We start from the raw sequence: 18,476 nt of genomic DNA, 5'->3' as shown, positions 1-18,476 counted from the left end.
GTCTCAAAAATCTTTACTTAATGGTAGGACACAAAGATTTTCACCTATGTATTCTCTTAGAGATTTCATGGTTTGAACTCTTATGTCTAGACCTATGATTAATTTTGAGTTAATTTGTATACGGGGTGAGGTAAGGTTTGTGGTTCAGATTTTTTGTTTTTCCATATGGATATCTAATTCTTTTTTAATTTTTACTTTATATTGGAGTATAGTTGATTAACAATGTTATGTTAGTTTCAGGTGTACAGTGAAGTGATTCGGTTATATACTGAATCTGTATCTATTCTTTTCCAAATTCTTTTCCCATTTAGGTTATTACAGAATATTGGATATCTAATTCTTGTAGGACTACTTATTGATTGTACATTTTACCACTGAATTATCATGGCACTTTTTTTTTTTTTTGCGGTACGTGGGCCTCTCACTGCCGTGGCCTCTCCTGCCGCGGAGCACAGGCTCCGGACACACAGGCCCAGCGGCCATGGCCCACGGGCCCAGCCGCTCCACAGCACGCAGGATCCTCCTGGACCGGGGCACGAACCCACGTCCCCCGCATCAGCAGGCGGACTCCCAACCACTGCGCCACCAGGGAAGCCCTATCATGGCACTTTTATTGAAAGTCACCTGACTATATCTGTCTCAATCCTTTCCTTACTTTCTATTCTACTTCACTGATCTCTGTTTCTATTTTCATACCAGTATCACATGGCCTTGGTTACAGAAGTTAGTAGTAAGTCTTGAGAAAGGTAAGGTTAGTCCTCTAACTTTATTCTTTTTCAGAATTGTTATTCTAGGTCCTTTGCATTTCCATATGCATTTTGGAACCAGATAGTCAATTTCTACCAAAAAAAAAGAAAAAAAAGAAGTCTCCTGAGATTTTTATTGTATTTCTTTGAACCTACAGATAATATGGGGACATCTGACTTCTTAACAATGCTAAGCCTTCTATTCTATAAACACTGTTAAGTCTCCATTTATTTATCTAACCAAATATCACATTACCATCAATCCCTAATATCATCTCAACATTTTTCATTTTTTATCCAACAACATCCTCACATAACTAAAAGCTCTAAGATAAGCCATACCCTGAAAAGACTGTTCACATTTGTGTTTTTGTACCTTTTACAAAATATCTGCCAAAAATCCCTTCTCTACCCTCTCAAAAGCCTTCTCCTAAAGGCCCAGCTCTTCTCTTTGAGGAATTATCTGCTTATCCAAGCCTAATGAATTTTTAAATTCTTGAACCTCTTCTAGATCTTATATTTTATACCCCCACGTAATGTTGATGCTACCAGATAGTTTGATACTCCTTTTTAAATTTTTTTGGATTTTTAAATTGAACTCTGGTTGATTTACAATACTGTGTTAGTTCCAGGTGTATAGTCAAGTGATTCAGTTATATATGTAGATAGATAGATAGATAGATAGATAGATTTAACAATGAATCCAGGGATACACCATACACATAACATGATGAAAAACAAACACAAATGCATGTGCTACAGTCTATTACGTTTAAGGGTACAGAGGCCAAGAGTTCAGCTGGGCTCAACTTATGGCAGTTAAATGGTTTCATTGAGGAACTGGATACTAAGCTTAGCCCTGAAGTAGAAGGTAATAAAATGTTGAGAAAAATATGATTCTGGGTAGGGTGAAGAGGATGAAAGGAAATGTGGCAGTAAGAAAAAAACCTGAACCTTGGAACGCTCAGATCTAAATTTCAATCCCAAAGCTTTCAGTTACTGATAATCTAAAAGAAGTCCCGACTGCTCATCTCTATGTTGTTAATATTGTTAAATTTGTGTGATGTAGAGAAACACAGAAAGGAATTACTGAAAGATAGAAAAAGAAAAGAAGGAGAAAGTAGATGGCAGACTGGGAGTGAAAGTTTCTGCAAAGGAGCCTTGGAAAGAGAGAAAGAAATCTGAGGTAAAGTAAACCCAGACCTAGTCTCCTATCTTGCAAGCATAGTGAAAGTTAAGAATGAATAAGGGAGATGGATGGCTTGAGCTATAGAGTCCCAGACCTTGGTAGTTAACAACTCCAAATTTACAAAACCAGAAAAGCAATGAGTATTTGAAGAAACGATGATGGATTGGGGAAAAAAATGCCACTTAAAATACACACCATTACCAATAAGGTAGAACAAACTTACAACCATTTTCCTGATACTGGATGGGGGTTAGAAAGGGATATCCTATTTAAATGTATGTAGCATGCAAAATATTAAATGTAAATTAATGATACTATACCTATTACAGCAAAATTTTAAAATGTGTAATTGATAGTCTCTTTCTTTACAATGCATTTTGATTCTTTTATTTCAGCAAAAGTTTATTTATATGCTTTCACTCATTTACCTCACACCACAGTTTTCTTAATCCTGTTTTCTATAAAACCTTAAGTTTCTTCAACTATGAATTCCTGAAACAATTAATCCTTAGTTTAGATAGAGAAGGTCTACTATAACTACCACGTAAGCTGGTTGTAAAGATCAGCAAAAATCATATGTAAAAGGATTAGTGCAGTAACTGACATATCATACAGCCTTAATATACTGTAGATTTAGTACTTATTATTTTGACTCAGATGTGCAAGGAGGTTGGGGAAGGAAACTAACAGAGACAATAATGTACTTTTCCTGAGTAAAGTAGAGAGTATGTACTTAAGAAATAACACTGGTATCCAATGTCAACAAGATTCTGGGTTATGACTGGTAAAAAATGTAAAGCAACTATATGCTGCTATTCAAAAGGGCTGCGCAAACAAAGTGACAGTTGCAGAAGAATAATCTTGGGACAAGGATAAGGATAAAATGGGAAAGATCAGCTGAAAGAAGCCCACAGACACAAGAAATAAGAGAAAGGCCTGGCCCAGAGATGTGGCCCAGAGAATGAACACAAAAGAAGAATCTCAGGGACATTCCAAAGAAAAAAAATATACAATACGATAAAATATTAATGGGTAAAATAAATGAAAGAATAAAAGATGACTAGAAAGTTTACATCTAAAGTGATGAAAAACAGAATCAACACAGAAAACACAGGTTGTTCATATCAAGGGAAAGAAAAAAGAATAAGGAAAAGAGGAATTAAATTTCTTTTATGATGAATTTGAGATAAAAATAACATATATGTGAAATAAATGAATAGGTCTACATGCAATGAGACTGGGATACAAATTCGGGAGTAATTTATGTAGTCATTTTAAAAAAATCAGTTCATTGGCTGAATACAAAAATGAGGTCAAGAAGCTCAGCTTGGAAGAGAAGCATTCTTACAATGCAGGGTGAAAAACTGGAGTATCTATATAGAAGGAGAACCTGGGAAGCCTCTCTTTCTCTCTCACAAACATACACACACACACACACACACACACACATACACATACACCAACAAAAACAAAGAAACAAAAAAATCAAGGAAAGGGACATGGATCTCATTAGAAATAAATGACTATAATGACACTGAGAAGTTTAAGATTAGGTCCAAGAAAAGGTTACTTAAATATCTCAAAAAGTAGGTAAATAATTTTTGAAGCAATAAATTTGACAGAACATTAAGGCTCAAAACTAAATACAGAATTTTACTGTGTTAAGTTTAAAGTTGCACTTTAAATCTGTTTATTGGACTTGATCATTTTTGTTATCAGAGTGGGCGAGTAGACGAGAAAGTTCCTTACAGTTAAGAAGTAAAGCCAGTTGGTATGGACCACTTATTTGTAAAGATTAGCATTAAAAGAACAAATGATAACACAGTTGTGAAAAAGGAAACAGGAAAAAAGCACACTGAAAATAATTTATAAAAAAAGAAAGAAATACAAGCATCCAGTAAACATCTTAAAAGATGCAAAAACAAGAAATTATCAAATTATTCAAGATTTTATAACACAATATTCAATCTTAATCTTAAGCGTGCAGTAGATTACTCTTCGACACACTCCTGGGGAATACAAATTGAACAACCTTTCTGAAGGGCAGTTTAGCAATGTGTTTCTAAAGCATTTAAAATGTAATGCACTTTGACACAGTAATTCCGCTCCAAGGAAGTACTTTCAAAGAAATAATCAGAGATATTCACAATGATTTTTATATAAAAATGCTAGCCTGATCAATACCTTGAAACAACATACTAGTATAACAATATGAACAATAAATGGTTCATATATATAATACTACAGCATAATATATCCTTAGATATATTCTATTGTTACAAAAGTATTTAGTAATGTTACATAGTATAACATATTATTTAAGCATAGGCTCTGGAATAAGATATCCTAAGTTCACAGCCAGGCTCTGCCACTTATTTCCCGTGACTATATAAGAGGAGCCATTGTTCCTTATATCTAAAACAGAAATAACAATAATTTTATGTATTTAATCAGGGCTATTAGAGGGATTAAATAAGATACAAAATATAAAGAACACAGCATATTGCCTGACATACAGTAAGCACTCAACAAATATTATCTTGATGAATAAAATGTACAAAACCCCATAAAGCTATATATTCACTGGTTTTAATCTTTGTTAAGTAAGTAAACAAAGGCATATGCACAGAAAAAACTCTGGAAGAAAATTCACCAGCAGGATTTTAAGAGTGGTCAACTCTACATGGTGGGATTACATGAGATTTTTATTTTCTTCTTTACGTTCTTCTACACTTTCTAAAATTTCAACCATGAACATGTATTACATTTATAACTCTAAAATGTTCTCTAAAATTAGCACATGCTTATTTGACAACTGATGATGGCATTTTACAATGACTGTGGAAATAGTCTAAAAAGTTTTCCTCTAGACTGAGGCATTATAGTCCCTTGTTCTTTATTAAAGATGCATATGTGAATAACCATAAAATAACTACACTAAAGGTTCTGGACTCAAAGATCTATAATCTCTAACCCAAAGCCAAAAAGACATTTTCTCAAAAATGTAATGGATGGGAGAACTCATACAAATTGTTTTGGGCTTCTGTTTTTCAATAGAAATTTTACAATGCTTATCATTAACTTAAGCAGAAAATAAACAATATTGATATTTATATTATAGCACTTCCTAATTTTCTTAATTCATCTGTGTCAATGTCCTTATGTTCATGCACATCCATGAGCCTAAAATTAGAAAAAAAAATCTGGGAAAAGTTCTAAATGGAAAAAAAAAAACCTGTCAACCTAGAATCCTATACAAAGAGAAAATATATTTTAAAAACTCAAAGGTGAAACAAAGACTTGTTCAGATAAACAAAGCTGAAAGAATTCGTCACCAGCAGACCTGGTGATATAAAGGATGTCCCTCAGGGAGAAGAAAAGTGATGCTAGCTAGAAATACGGATTCCACAAAGGAATGAAGAACACTGGTACTGGGCTTCCCTGGTGGCGGAGTGGCTAAGAATCTGCCTGCCAATGCAGGGGACACAGCTTCGAGTCCTGGTACTGGAAGATCCCACACGCCGCGGAGCAACTAAGCCCATGCTCCACAACTTATGAGCCTGCGCTCTAGAGCCGCAAGCCACAACTACTGAGCCTGCACGCCTAGAGCCCATGCTCTGCAACAAGAGAAGCCACCGCAATGAGAAGCCCCCACACCACAATGACGAGTAGCCCCCGCTCTCCTCATCACCTCAACTAGAGAAAGCCTGCACGCAGCAACAAAGAACCAACACAGCCAAAAAAAAACAAAAAGAACACTGGTACTGGTCACTGAGAAGACAAGAAGATAGTCGAGCTTTAAAGCATTCCATGCAACAGGAAGAGTGGCAACAGACATTTGACTGAATTTGCTCTCTGCATTCACAGCCCAGTGTAAGAAAGGAGCATCCCACAATTAAATTGCAGGTTTCTGATCCTACATAATTCTTCCTGCCTGCCTTAATACAGCAAGCATTAAGGGGATGAAAAAGAGCTCAATATTATTTGATTATTATTTTCATTAAAAGGGTATTAATTTTTAAAACTTTTTTTCTCATTTCAAAGTGATACATTCATTAAAGAATGGATTTGAAAATCTGATACAAAATTAAAACAAGGAAATAAAAGCCACCTTTAAATTAGAAAAGAGGGAGGGAGGGAGGGAGGGAAGTTCTACAGAGTTTGCTATTTTATTTGAAGGGCATTTCAATTTACTTTTTAGAGGTAAGTTGTGTGGTGATTAATGTGGAGACAAACTCAAGAAACTGTAAAAATGAGCAGAAGAAGGAGGAGACATAGAAACGATTGGACAGGGGTGATAGGAGTAAATAATATCGGTTACAAAAAAGGGCACCTGTTCAGGGTTACTGCTACCATGGACTGACCCTACAAACCACAAGGTCATGAACCAGCAGGGTACTTACTACATAAGTGGTTATTACGGTAGGGAAAAGTTTTCTGGCATCTGATACCTACTTTGCTTCAATCTCTTACCCTGAGAGAAGGTAACTTTTAGATGCAATCTCACTAGTAGTAGTTGATAATACCTCTCAAATCTTGGTTCATAATCAGAAGCACAGAAAAGACAAAGGATGAGTCCTGGTGGTAAAAATTAAATGGACGGGGCTTCCCTGGTGGCGCAGTGGTTGAGAGTCCGCCTGCCGATGCAGGGGACACGGGTTCGTGCCCCGGTCTGGGAAGATCCCACATGTCATGGAGCGGCTGGGCCCGTGAGCCATGGCCGGTGAGCCTGCGCGTCCGGAGCCTGTGCTCCGCAACGGGAGAGGCCACGGCAGTGAGAGGTCCGCGTACCGCACAAAAAAAAAAAAAAAAAAAAAAATTAAATGGACGGCTCTCTGCATTAGACCACCCCAGAGTAGAAAGAATACAGATAACAGACTTTCCAAACTTTTTCCAGAATAGCAGAGGAAATAGCCTGTTTTCCCCTGGAAACACTGTCTACTGGAATGGAATTTACAGGAAGGCAGCTGGCTAGTTTGTAAAAGGCATCTAGTCCTGGCCATTTCTTCAATGTTTCCATGTGCTCATAAACACAAGTGTGCAATACGACTGCTTTTCGACCTCAGTCTGATATTTCTGAAATCCCTCAATTCTGAATCTAAAAACCAGAATCAGTGGGGGTAAGGCTAGTAAAAATATCTAAGTTGGAGTACTCTGGAGTTTGTTTAATGTTACTGGGCAGTTATTTATTGACATGATGTATCTGGGATGGGGAAACAAAAACAAAAATCCTACCTTACAGGGCTTATATCAACAAAGCAACCAAGGATGAATGAAAAGGAAACGAGCTGGAGCAACATTAATGAACACTGGACAACATAGAGTTTTCCTCAAAATGCTAGATAGCAAAGTTTTAAATGCATATGAAAATACATATCAGAGCAGTAATATCCCAAAACTCTCTAAGGGGTGAAGATGCTTAATTAGAAGAGTGACAAAAGAGTGTGTGTGCAGAGAGGAAACCATTGACTAAGGAATTAGGATATATGGACACATGAAAACAGAAGTTCCTATTCAGGGCTGTCCCAGGCTTGAGGATACCTCATGGGGACAGACAGGTCCTGCAAGGAGGGAGAGTTTGCTGCAGGGTAAGCAGAAGAATAGGATTCTTCATCTGTTTTATATGTTAGTGTTACCTGAAAGATTGTCCAAAATGATTAAAATCATTTAAACCAACACGTGAATGAGGATAAACTACGTTGCACCTTAAGTTCAAATTTGATTATCTTTTCAAAAAAACTGAAAAATAAACAGGACAGTGTTCTAAAATGACAGTGTTCTCAAGCAAAAGCTTGAGAAACAAACACAAGGAGCCAGAAACAAAACAGATTTTAAATGCATTTTCAATTTGCCTCTTTAGCCCAGCATTATTAATATCTTTTGTCAGTTACCATCCACATGATTTATTCTACTATCAGCGTTTTCAGTTGTGTTATTATAAAATTCATTTTGCTTTATAGATTCATTAAAGAGGACTGGAGAAATAATTAGTGTGTTAAAGTGTCCTGTGTACATTCATAAAATTATGGCAGCAAAAACTAATGGTTAATATATTTAGTATTATTTTAATAAAAATTTAGAACTAACACAGAAAGTGTAAATGGCTATCACGCCACTCAGCTAAATTACAAGATAAACTATAAGAGGCAAAGTAGCCCAAAAAAAAGGAGGAGAAGAAAAGAACAGAAAAATGTTAGGTCCCAGTACTAAATGTCTTGAAAGAGATTAAAGCACAGGTATTCACTCATTCAACAAATATTTATTGAGCACCCCCTACGTTTCAGGTGTCATATGAAAAGATACAGACATATGTGAAGAGACATTTAGAATGTTAAGACATCATATCAAATAATAAGGAAGACTCAAAACTTTTTAACTATACTAGATGACTGGAGATAAATATCCATGGCAAATTTTTAGAAGTACTCAAAATGTGATGAGTTTATGAGACATTTGGAAGGGGTAAAAGCAACACAACAAAAATGGCTTCTTGTATTGTGGGTGGGACGGGCAGAGGAGGGAGAAAAGAATTTCTCTATATACCTGTTTATTTGACATACCTCGAAGGAAGTTTGCCCAAATCTGAGATTAAATTGAAATCATTTTCTTAAGTAGAGTTATTAAGAAGCTAGAAGCAAGCCAGAAAGCTATAATACAGACTCAATCTTTTAAAGCTAAAAGGAACATCTAACCCAGAACTTTAATTCTGTCCACAACTAAGGTCTGAAGAGTAACTTTCCCAAGGCCACATGGTGATAACTTTATTAATTTTAGTTGCAGGTTAAAATATATAAAATATTACATATTCTCTATACAAAATTAAATACTCCATATTAGATGAAATTTAAAAAGAAACACAGACTAGAGCCATTCAACACTTTGGTGTATATTAAATCCAGGTTTTCTGAGAGAGAGAAAGAGAAAAAAGAGAGAGACAGAGAGAGATGGGGGCAAGGTGGGGAGAGTGATGAAAAGAATAGAAAACATATCCACACAAGAATGGCATTATACTAATCATACTGTTTTGTAAATCCTTAATACAATATCTTTCTATATCAGTAAGTATACATAACAAAACTTTAAAAAATTATTGACTGGAGGCAGCAACCAAGTGTTCCATTTGTAGTTTTTTAATACTGATACCTTTTAAATAGCAAACATTAAAATACTGTGCAAATGAGCATACCCATAATGGTCGTAATAATAGTGTAATAATTTATTGGGTTGGCCCAAAAGTTCATTCAGGTTTTTCCATAACATCTTACGGAAAACCCGAATGAACTTTTTGGCCAACCCAATAAAAGATGTGAACACTGCCATAGGTGTAATAATGTGAACACTTATTTTCAAATACACACACACTCAATTTTCATATAAAATGAAAAGTATGGAAAAGATCTCTAAAGTCCCTCTGACCTCCAAAATCTTATGATTCTGTACCTATTTCATACATCTTTCTATAGTTTTTCATAAGACTTCCCATAATAACTATTTTTAATAAATTTCAAGCTTATGCCTACTTCAGTCAAGAACAGCTTCATACACAAACAGCACTGTGGAAGGTTTTTTATTTATACATGCTTATTTAATGCATACAAAAATCCTGCAATGTAGAAACCTGAAAATTAAGTAATTTGTTCAATATCCCTTAGCTGGTAAGTAGAGGGTATGAAATTAAGACTCCTGGTCACATGATCCCAAAGATTCTGCTCATTTCATTACATCAAGTTGTCTTCTTTAATATATTCACTGAGGCATTTATTAAGCATCTATTATAACAACAGCAGGATTACTGTACTAGGTAAACATTCATTTAGAAGGATTGAGGAAATGCACACTGGGACTGATAAAGCAAAGTTCTCATATCAGTGTAAATATTATAACTACACGGGAGAACAAATCAGTAAATAGGTTAATAGAAAACAAACCTAATTTAAAAAATGAGGGCAGAAAAACAAATAGTTCTGAGTTTAGAACAATGGGAATTGACTAACTGATGAATACAAAATTCTCTTTTTTGCTTTTTAATCAATTTGTAGTTTGGCTTGGCTTTGTGGCTCATTTACTTGAGAGGTGATTTATAATAATTTAATATGTTTGAATATTAACAGTAAGAATTATTTCCTATCACTTTAGAATGACTTAAGTTTTTCACAAAGCATGAAGAGAAAAGATACAGATTTTACAAACAAATTTTAGCTCACTTGGAAGAAAGGTTCTAAATTAATAATAGGAAGTATTTACTACTACCATTATATAATTCATTGAAGGGGCAAAGAGGTTATTTCCTTAACTACTTTGAAAAGGAGGAAGACTTAATAAATTACTTTTAAACACAAAATATTAATATCTCACTTTCTTTGTTTTAAGTGTGATAAACATTCACTCAGCTGAACATTCACTCAAAACATTCATTTCAGACCTTCTCTGTTCAAGTGTTATGGGAATACAAATAAGGCTACTGGCTAAGATGTGGTCCCTAACCACATAGAAAGAGATGGTACTGAAGGTGTGGCTTTCTATTTAAATAAATCAATTTAGTTCCTCTTGGGAAACATCTGTGTATATAAATATGTTTTTAAAATTATGAAACAAATAATACTACTATTGGTCTCATTGGAGGTTCACAAATGATTTTCAACATGGTTTATTATTTCTGGATAAGCTGGTTGAGTGATACATACTTAAACCTTGAAAAAAATCAAAGCCAGTTATTCAATGTTCCTAAAAAAAATAAGATGACATTTCTTTGAATTTGGCACTCATAGTTTTGAGTCTACTTTTATTTCTGTTTCAGCCCCAACTTGATGCATCAGGAGCCTAGGGTCAGGATTAATCAAATCTTTAAAGATACTTGTAGCTTGAGATGATGAAAGCTAAGACATAAAACAATGCCCATCTGATGCTCTGGTGTGCATCCAAATTACCCAAGGTGGATGTTTAACCCTCTCCTAGAGATTTGAATTCCAGATTTAGATGGCACTCAAGGACCTGTGTTTTTAGACAGAACACATTTTGAGAGACACATCTCCAGAATTACCATCACTGCAGAATTAGTTCCTATTTTCCCTCCTACCTCTGTCATTTTCAGAAGTGCCAGAACTACTATTATTTGTTTTGATACCTCTGAAGTGAAAACTATATGCTGATCTCCACAGTACATATTCTTAAATGATACACACCCATGATTCTGCTCACCTTCCACTGGCTAGATAGATGAATGGATAGATACAAAGGTAGACAGATACAGATAACAGATCCATCCACCTATTTATCTAATATACATTAAAGGAATGTATTCTGCCTGCAAATCAGAAAGTAATTCAAGTGTTTTAACATTTTCCACATCTGAGACACACCCTGAAATTCTGTTCTAAAAAGTCAAAAGAAAGCTACCATTGAAAGAAATTCCCAGAAACATTTCCTAGGAGATTTGAGTTATTAACAACAGTAGTTGGCTTACCTGCCATCTCGCTGAGCAGCACCACCTTCTGTCACTGTCTTGACAAATATTCCCAGCTTTTCAAGTCCAGCATCTGCTCCAACACCCATTCCAATAATACTTATACCAAGTCCATCCTCATCTATGAAAACGGAAAAAAAAATGAAACAACCTAAGTTTTACACTCGTCCACAATTAGCTGCTGAGATCTATTTGCTGCTTTTAATTTTGTTCTTTGTGAACTATATTGATATGCTTCCTCTGACAGAATTTTTATTCTATGCTGGGGAGCAAGGATGTCAAATTAGACCCCTCAAAAGGCTCATTAGTTTAGTCTCATTTTACTACTGCCAGTGGCTCTTCCATTGTGATCCCTCAAAAAGGTAATAATTTGGTTACTGAGCAATCAATCTGCCTGACTAAATAATATTTTTAAGCACAGACCATACATCCTCAAGCATATATATATATATTATTTAAATAAATGTGATCATAATATATCTGGAATTTCCCCTTTATTTATGCGGTCTTCTTTTCTTTTTTACTTGGTCCATATTCCCATTCATGTTAATAAGATGGTATGTGTCTCTCAGTACTTTCCTCTGTCCTACTATACAAGCATATAAACGTATCATCAGATACAATATACACATTATATGCATATAATTAAATATACATATTATATATGGCTTAATTTTCCTTCTTATTTTCTTTACACAAACAAGATCATATTATACCTACTTCTCTCTGCAGCTTACTTTTCTAATCCAATGATACCGCATGGATATCAACTTACATAGCCTTAAATCACTTATAATGCATATTTCATGGTGAGAAGCTGTCGTAACTTATCCAACCATTTCTCTACTAACAGGCATTCACTTTTGTTTCCATTTTACTGGCCCTTTGAACAATACTGACAAACATGTTTTTTAATGCACTTACAAATCCATATTTCCAATTCTCCTCTCTGTGAACACACATTTTAACATTAATGAAATAAAAGATACACTATGCGCATTCCACATTTTTTGGTTAACATTCAAAGTTATTTTCTGATAGTCTCAAAGTCTTTATAGTAATAGTGTATTAGCTGCATAAAAAATAGATGGTATTAGCTAGTCAGCAGTGGTGGAGTGTTAAAGGAAAACGGGCTCATGTGCTCAATAGAATACTTGATGCTTTTAAAAGCCTTTTTAGCAATAACCTTTAATTTGTTAAGTATTCTCAACTAGTAATTTTTTTTTTTTTTTTTGCGGTATGCAGGCCTCTCACTGTTGTGGCCTCTCCCGTTGCGGAGCACAGGCTCCAGACGCGCAGGCTAAGCCGCCATGGCTCACGGGCCCAGCCGCTCCGCGGCATGTGGGATCTTCCCGGACCGGGGCACGAACCCGTGTCCCCTGCATCGGCAGGCGGACTCTCAACCACTGCGCCACCAGGGAAGCCCTCAACTAGTAATTTTTTGAATAAGGTTCATCTCATTGATTATTAGTTACTGCCAGCTTCTGCTTTAAGTATTTCTAAGTACAACTCATAATCCTACATCTTTATTCTACATACGTTTAAAAGTATGTCATTTGGCAAAAGTGATGTGTTTGCTCAGCTGTGTGCTAAAGAAAGCTATGTAGAGTGCTCTCCCTGGAGGAAATGTTTGATGTGATCCCCAGCTGAAGGCACGTCCTCATTGATTCTAGGCACAGGTATCTAGTGTGAAAACTGCTGACTAAATGAGTGATCACTGGAGACTTTCCTTCCTTCCTTACATTTAGAATATTTGCACACGCCATTTCCCATATTTATTACATTCTAATCGTTTCCCCAGTATAGATATTCATGTTCATCAAGAGGCATTCTCCTGCTAAAAACTTTCCTACATTCATTACAGTTTTCGAGTTTCTCCCCAGAATGAGTTTTCTTACGCACATGAAGGTTAGATCTGTGCGAAGGCGCTTCCTCATTGGTCACATGTATAAAGTTTCTTCTCTCCCACATGAATTCTCTTATGTATATGAAGGTTAGCTGTATTGCTGAATTATTGCACATATTAATCATATTCATAGGGTTTCTCTAGAGTGTGAATTTGTTCATGTTGATAAAGGGATGAATGATGACCGAAAGCCTTCCCAGTGTTTACATTCAAAGAAGTTTTTTTTCTTCCTCCAGTGTGTTTGCTCTTGTGTAGTTTAAGAGATGATCTCTGTAGACTTTTCCACACTGAAAAATGTCATAGGGTTTCTCTCCTGTATGAAATCTCTGGTGTGTATTAAGTGTTACCTGAATTCTTATTCATATTCATTGTATTTATAGGACTTTTTCTTCATTATGAATTATCACGTGTCAAGCCAATGTTGAGTTCCCATACTCAGTATATCGAAAGGGCTCCCCTCAAATGTTGATTCTGTATACTATCATGCCATTAAATATAATAGTTACTTCCTTCAAATAACCTGCATGAAAATTATATCTGAGTTTTTAAATCCATTTTCCCTGCCTGGACTCAGGCTTTAGTAAAATTATCTTCTTTCCTTCCATAGCTCCTCTTGATGCTCTAATTGGAAAATTACTCAGATTTGCAAAGCTGAAAACCCAACTGTGGGCAAAACTATTATATCAGCTTGAGCCATCCTCAATCCCATTGCCGACCACGTGAAAGACATGGTGATAACCAAAGGAAAATTAAAGAAAGAGTACAATCAACCCACAGAGACCAGGTGACTAATCTAATCTCTGTATAGCTTCTTTGAGATGTCAAGCATGGGTGAAGTCCAAGCCACAACTTCAAGGCCCTGATTCTTGTGGTTGCACCATCAAGAACCCAGCAGCCATCCTGTCTTCCTCTGTATATACTCTCCTAGGAACAGGCAGAGCACTAAGTATGCAAAGCAGCCAGGACAAGATGGAAACAACTATAAGGCCGTGTTAGGAAGATGTTATCACCACCCTCTGGAGGCCAGGAAAAAAAATCTCATGTTAGTTCAGCATTCCCTTCATTGCTAGTGAGATTTGAGCTTGTAGTCATATGAACTTGGGCCATTAGATTTCCTCTGAAGTAAAGGGCCAATTTTTCTAATGAGTTTTGCCTGACTCTTTTTTCCTCATCATTTCCGAAGACTCTTAGAATATTATAGCTATTAACTCCATGTCATCTATGATGAATATTTCCCCCTTCAAATGTATCACTTATCTCTTGGCTTTGTTTGACAATATTGCCTTTAAGACTTTAAAATATTGGATGAGTAAATTGGTCCATCTTTTCTTTTATAATTTCTGATTTTCCATTTTGGTTAAGTCCCTCCTCCCACAAGCCCAGATGATAAATGTAGACATAAATTTTCATCAAATATCTTTGTCATTTTTAATATTTTATTATTTAATTCACGTAGAGTTATTTTTATATATGATATAATGAAAATGATGTTTTCCAACTTAATACTCTTTCAGATAGATGCTTTATGCCAGAACAATTTGTAAAGCACCCTGTCACTTCTAAATTAGAGTATCTTATGTGTCATGTTATTAAATTCTCATGCACACTAACATCTTTCCCTGGACCTTGTATTTTGTTCCACTGATCAACTGCTATATGTATAAAATTTGTTCTGATTATAGAGGCTTCACGTTACATTCAGATAGTTGGGAAGTTAAATCCTTTCACATTCTTTTCCATACTTCCCTTAGGTCTGTATTTTTCCATATAAAATTTAGTATTGTATTATGCAATCCCCTCTAACAATGAAACTCTGATGGCAGTTCTACTTGAACCGCATTAAATTTATTTATTCATTTATGGGTATAGAAGACAGAATAGGAGAGACTTTCCTATACTGAGTCTTCTCATCCAAGAATACAGAATATCTATTTGCTCAGATCTTGTATCTTTAATAGCTATAATACAACTTTTACAGCTTTAATAGCTACAAAATGACAATGATATATCACCTCACACTTGTTACAATGACTATCATCAAAAAGATAAGAGATAACAAGTGTTGGGAAGGATGGGGAGGAAAGAGAACTCTTGTGCACTCTTGGTGGGAATGTAAATTGCTGGAGACACTATGTAAGACAGTATGGAGATTCCTCAAAAAATTAAAAATAACTACTTCGTTTAGTTCTCTTCTAGTTTAACTTTTACTATGAAATGTAGCATACAAACAAAAGAGTTTATAAAAACATTTACCTACAAAACATTGTGTAAAACAAAAATAAAGCAAACATTCATGTACTAACAAAGACAGAAAACATTACAAATACTCCAAAAGCCCACTAATGTAAGCCTCCCTGAAATCATAACTCTTCCTTTGGTAACCATTATCCTAAACATGGTGCTACCATTCCTCCCTTTTCTTAATACTACTTTTTAAAGCTACTTATTTGTGTATTTCTAAGGAATATGCTGTTTAATTTTTCCTGGCTTTTAAATTTAAATAAATGGAATTGTACTGAATGGCTTCTTCTGTGATTTGCTTCCCACCCCGCCTCAATTTCATGTTTGTAAGAATCATAACACACTGCTACATGGAACTGTGGCTCCTTCATTTTTACTGCTGAGTAATATTTACTGTAGATATGCTACAATTTATATACCTTTTCCTATCATTGATGATTACTCAGATTGCTCTCATTTTTGCTATTGTAAGCAATACAATGGCCCACAGCCAAATCCAGCTGTCTTTGTATGGGCCATAAGCTAAGGATGGTTTTTACATTTTTAAATGGATGAAAAGTGTAAGCTTCACTCTTACATTCCCTTTAACCTCAAATGAAAGTGTTTTTTATAGGAACAATTATTGGCCAGTGTTGTTTAGTGTAATAATTGGTATTCTTTATATATTTTTCATCCAAGCAATTTTATGCTTAATACTTACATAGTTTTCAACTCTCTTTCCCTAACATTTGCTGTGTTGAACAAGCTGTTCTTTGTTTCTTTTCCTCCTTGCTAATTGAGAATTATGAAGGAGATATGTTCTTTAAGTCCTTACATATAAGCACATTTCTTTCTTTCATCAGGATAGGTAAATATTCTGGGATGGATAAAGTATTCTTGGATCATTATCCTTTTTCTTCTCAGTGGTGTGTGAAATCATACATACCTCCCCACTCCCAGGGTTACATATAAGAAGTCTGAGGCTAGTCTAATAACTACCTTTTTGCAAGTACCTTTGCTTCTTTGTTTGCTTTGATTTTGGCCTGGTATTTTGTAAGATTTTCACTTTATGTTTGAAGATTAGAATTTTCTCAGGCTGTGCCTGAGTATGGGAATTTTTTTTAAAGTCCTTTCACTTGCAACAAATTGGCTAGGACCTTTCAATTATGAGGTTCAGATATATTTTGAGCTCAGGAAAATTTCTTCTATTTTGTCTAATATGTCTCTTGTCCTGTACTGTCTTTTCCCCTTCTATTACAACTTATATATTGGGTCTCCTTCATGATTTTTCTTGGATTTTTTGCTCTGTTTGAAAATTTGAAAATTACTTTGGGACATTTCTTATGTTTGACCTTCTAGATAACCAATTTGAGTCTCAACAATAACCTTTTCAATTCCTCCACTGAAATTTTTAATCTTAAAATAAATATTTTTGTTGTTGTTAATTTGCTTAATTAAGAATGTCTTTTTATATATATATTTATTTATTTTATTTATTTACTTTCGGCTGTGTTGGGTCTCCACTGCTGCACGCGGGCTCTTCTCTAGTTGCGGCCAGCAGGGGCCAGTCTTCGTTGTGGTGTGCGGGCTTCTCATGGCGGTGGCTTCTCTTGTTGCGGAGCATGGGCTCTAGGCGCGTGGACTTCATAGTTGTGGCTTGCGGGCTCTAGAGAGCAGGCTCAGTAGTTGTGGCACACGGTCTTAGCTGCTCCGCGGCATGTGGGATCTTCCCAGCCCAGGGATCGAACCTGTGTCCCCTGCGTTGGTAGGCGGATTCGCAACCACTGCACCACCAAGAAAGCCCTAAGAATGTCTTTTTAAAGCCACACTTGAACATCTTTATTTGGTTTCTTTGGGTTTTTTTGTTATTCAAGTTGTCATCTGTTTGTTCTGCTTTTTTCCAAAGCTCTCTGAGATGTGCTATTTTTCTGTTCATTAGGTCCTAATTCAGTTCCCAGGTGATGATTTATGATGGTAAACACAGCAGGCTCTGGTCCCGTAGGTCCCCAGTTACTGTAGCAGGCAGTCTGTGATTCCAGGGAAAAATCAGGAGCAAGCCCCTCTGCTCCTGTCCTCCCTGCTTTCCTTTAGCTTTCTCCCCTCAGAGATGAAGAGGATTCCACTGCCTTCATTCCCAAAATCCACCATTTTCTAAAGGCCCAGCACTCCCCCTATCTACTACATGCAGAATCTAACCATGACCACTCTCCCTCCACCAAAAATCCCCAAAGCAACCACCTGCCCCAAGCTCTCACTTATGGCAGCTCTCTCTGGACTCCTCACCTGCACCAGCGCTTTGCAGGAGTACCAAGAAAACATCAGACCTCACTCACACCTCCCTACTTCTAGTCGCCAACCCAGCCAACTAAAGTAGATGGGTTTCAGTGGAGTGCGTAAGGGAGGAGTCTTTCAATCCATCATCTATACAGAATTCATATAAACTATTTTTGAAATTTAATAAATAAAACCCTCCATGAGAAATAAAGCTTTATCCAATCCTTAGGGGGGGAAAAAGGCTATACTTAGGGAAAATAAAGTCATTTCTACATTATTAACATAGCAATATAATACTATTAACATTGTAGAGCTCATATACCTTTCTCTAGTTCCACTGGGAAAAGTTCCAGCTTTTCTACACGTTTTTCAAGTTCATACTCAGCTGAAGCAGCCACAGGGTCAACTTCATCGTTTCTCCTGTCATAGTCTTCATTGGAGTATGTGCTGAAGACCTGTAGTAAGATATCAACAAAAAGATGAAAATCTAGAAAAGACAGTTTTCTTGATTAAAAAAAAAATCTGCTACATATCCAAAACTACGTAAGTTAAAAATTTTGTACGAAGAATTTCTTCTAAACAACTGTTTTGTCATAAAATCAACTGAGATGTTAAGAAAAGGAAAACTGAATCAGAATAAAAATAACTTACTAATTTAAAAAATGTACCACTTTTAAT

General features: G+C 35.8%; 1 protein-coding gene across 11 annotated transcripts in view; it reads right to left on the bottom strand.

The window, feature by feature from the left end:
- Positions 1-18,476, bottom strand: part of PPP1R9A (protein phosphatase 1 regulatory subunit 9A) — a 327,785-nt gene that overhangs the window by 131,764 nt on the left and 177,545 nt on the right. For all 11 annotated transcript variants that reach the window (XM_060304610.1, XM_060304615.1, XM_060304611.1 and 8 more), the window contains 2 exons: positions 18,121-18,253; positions 11,399-11,519 (listed from right to left, as the gene is read on the bottom strand). In XM_060304610.1, the coding sequence (XP_060160593.1) occupies positions 11,399-11,519; positions 18,121-18,253 (254 nt within the window). The remainder of the gene's footprint in view (positions 1-11,398; positions 11,520-18,120; positions 18,254-18,476) is intronic.

This window comes from Globicephala melas, chromosome 9 (genome assembly GCF_963455315.2).
Source record: "Globicephala melas chromosome 9, mGloMel1.2, whole genome shotgun sequence".
NCBI lineage: Eukaryota > Metazoa > Chordata > Mammalia > Artiodactyla > Delphinidae > Globicephala > Globicephala melas.
Note: the sequence above shows the minus strand (reverse complement) of the source record. Positions and strands in the feature narration are given on the sequence as shown.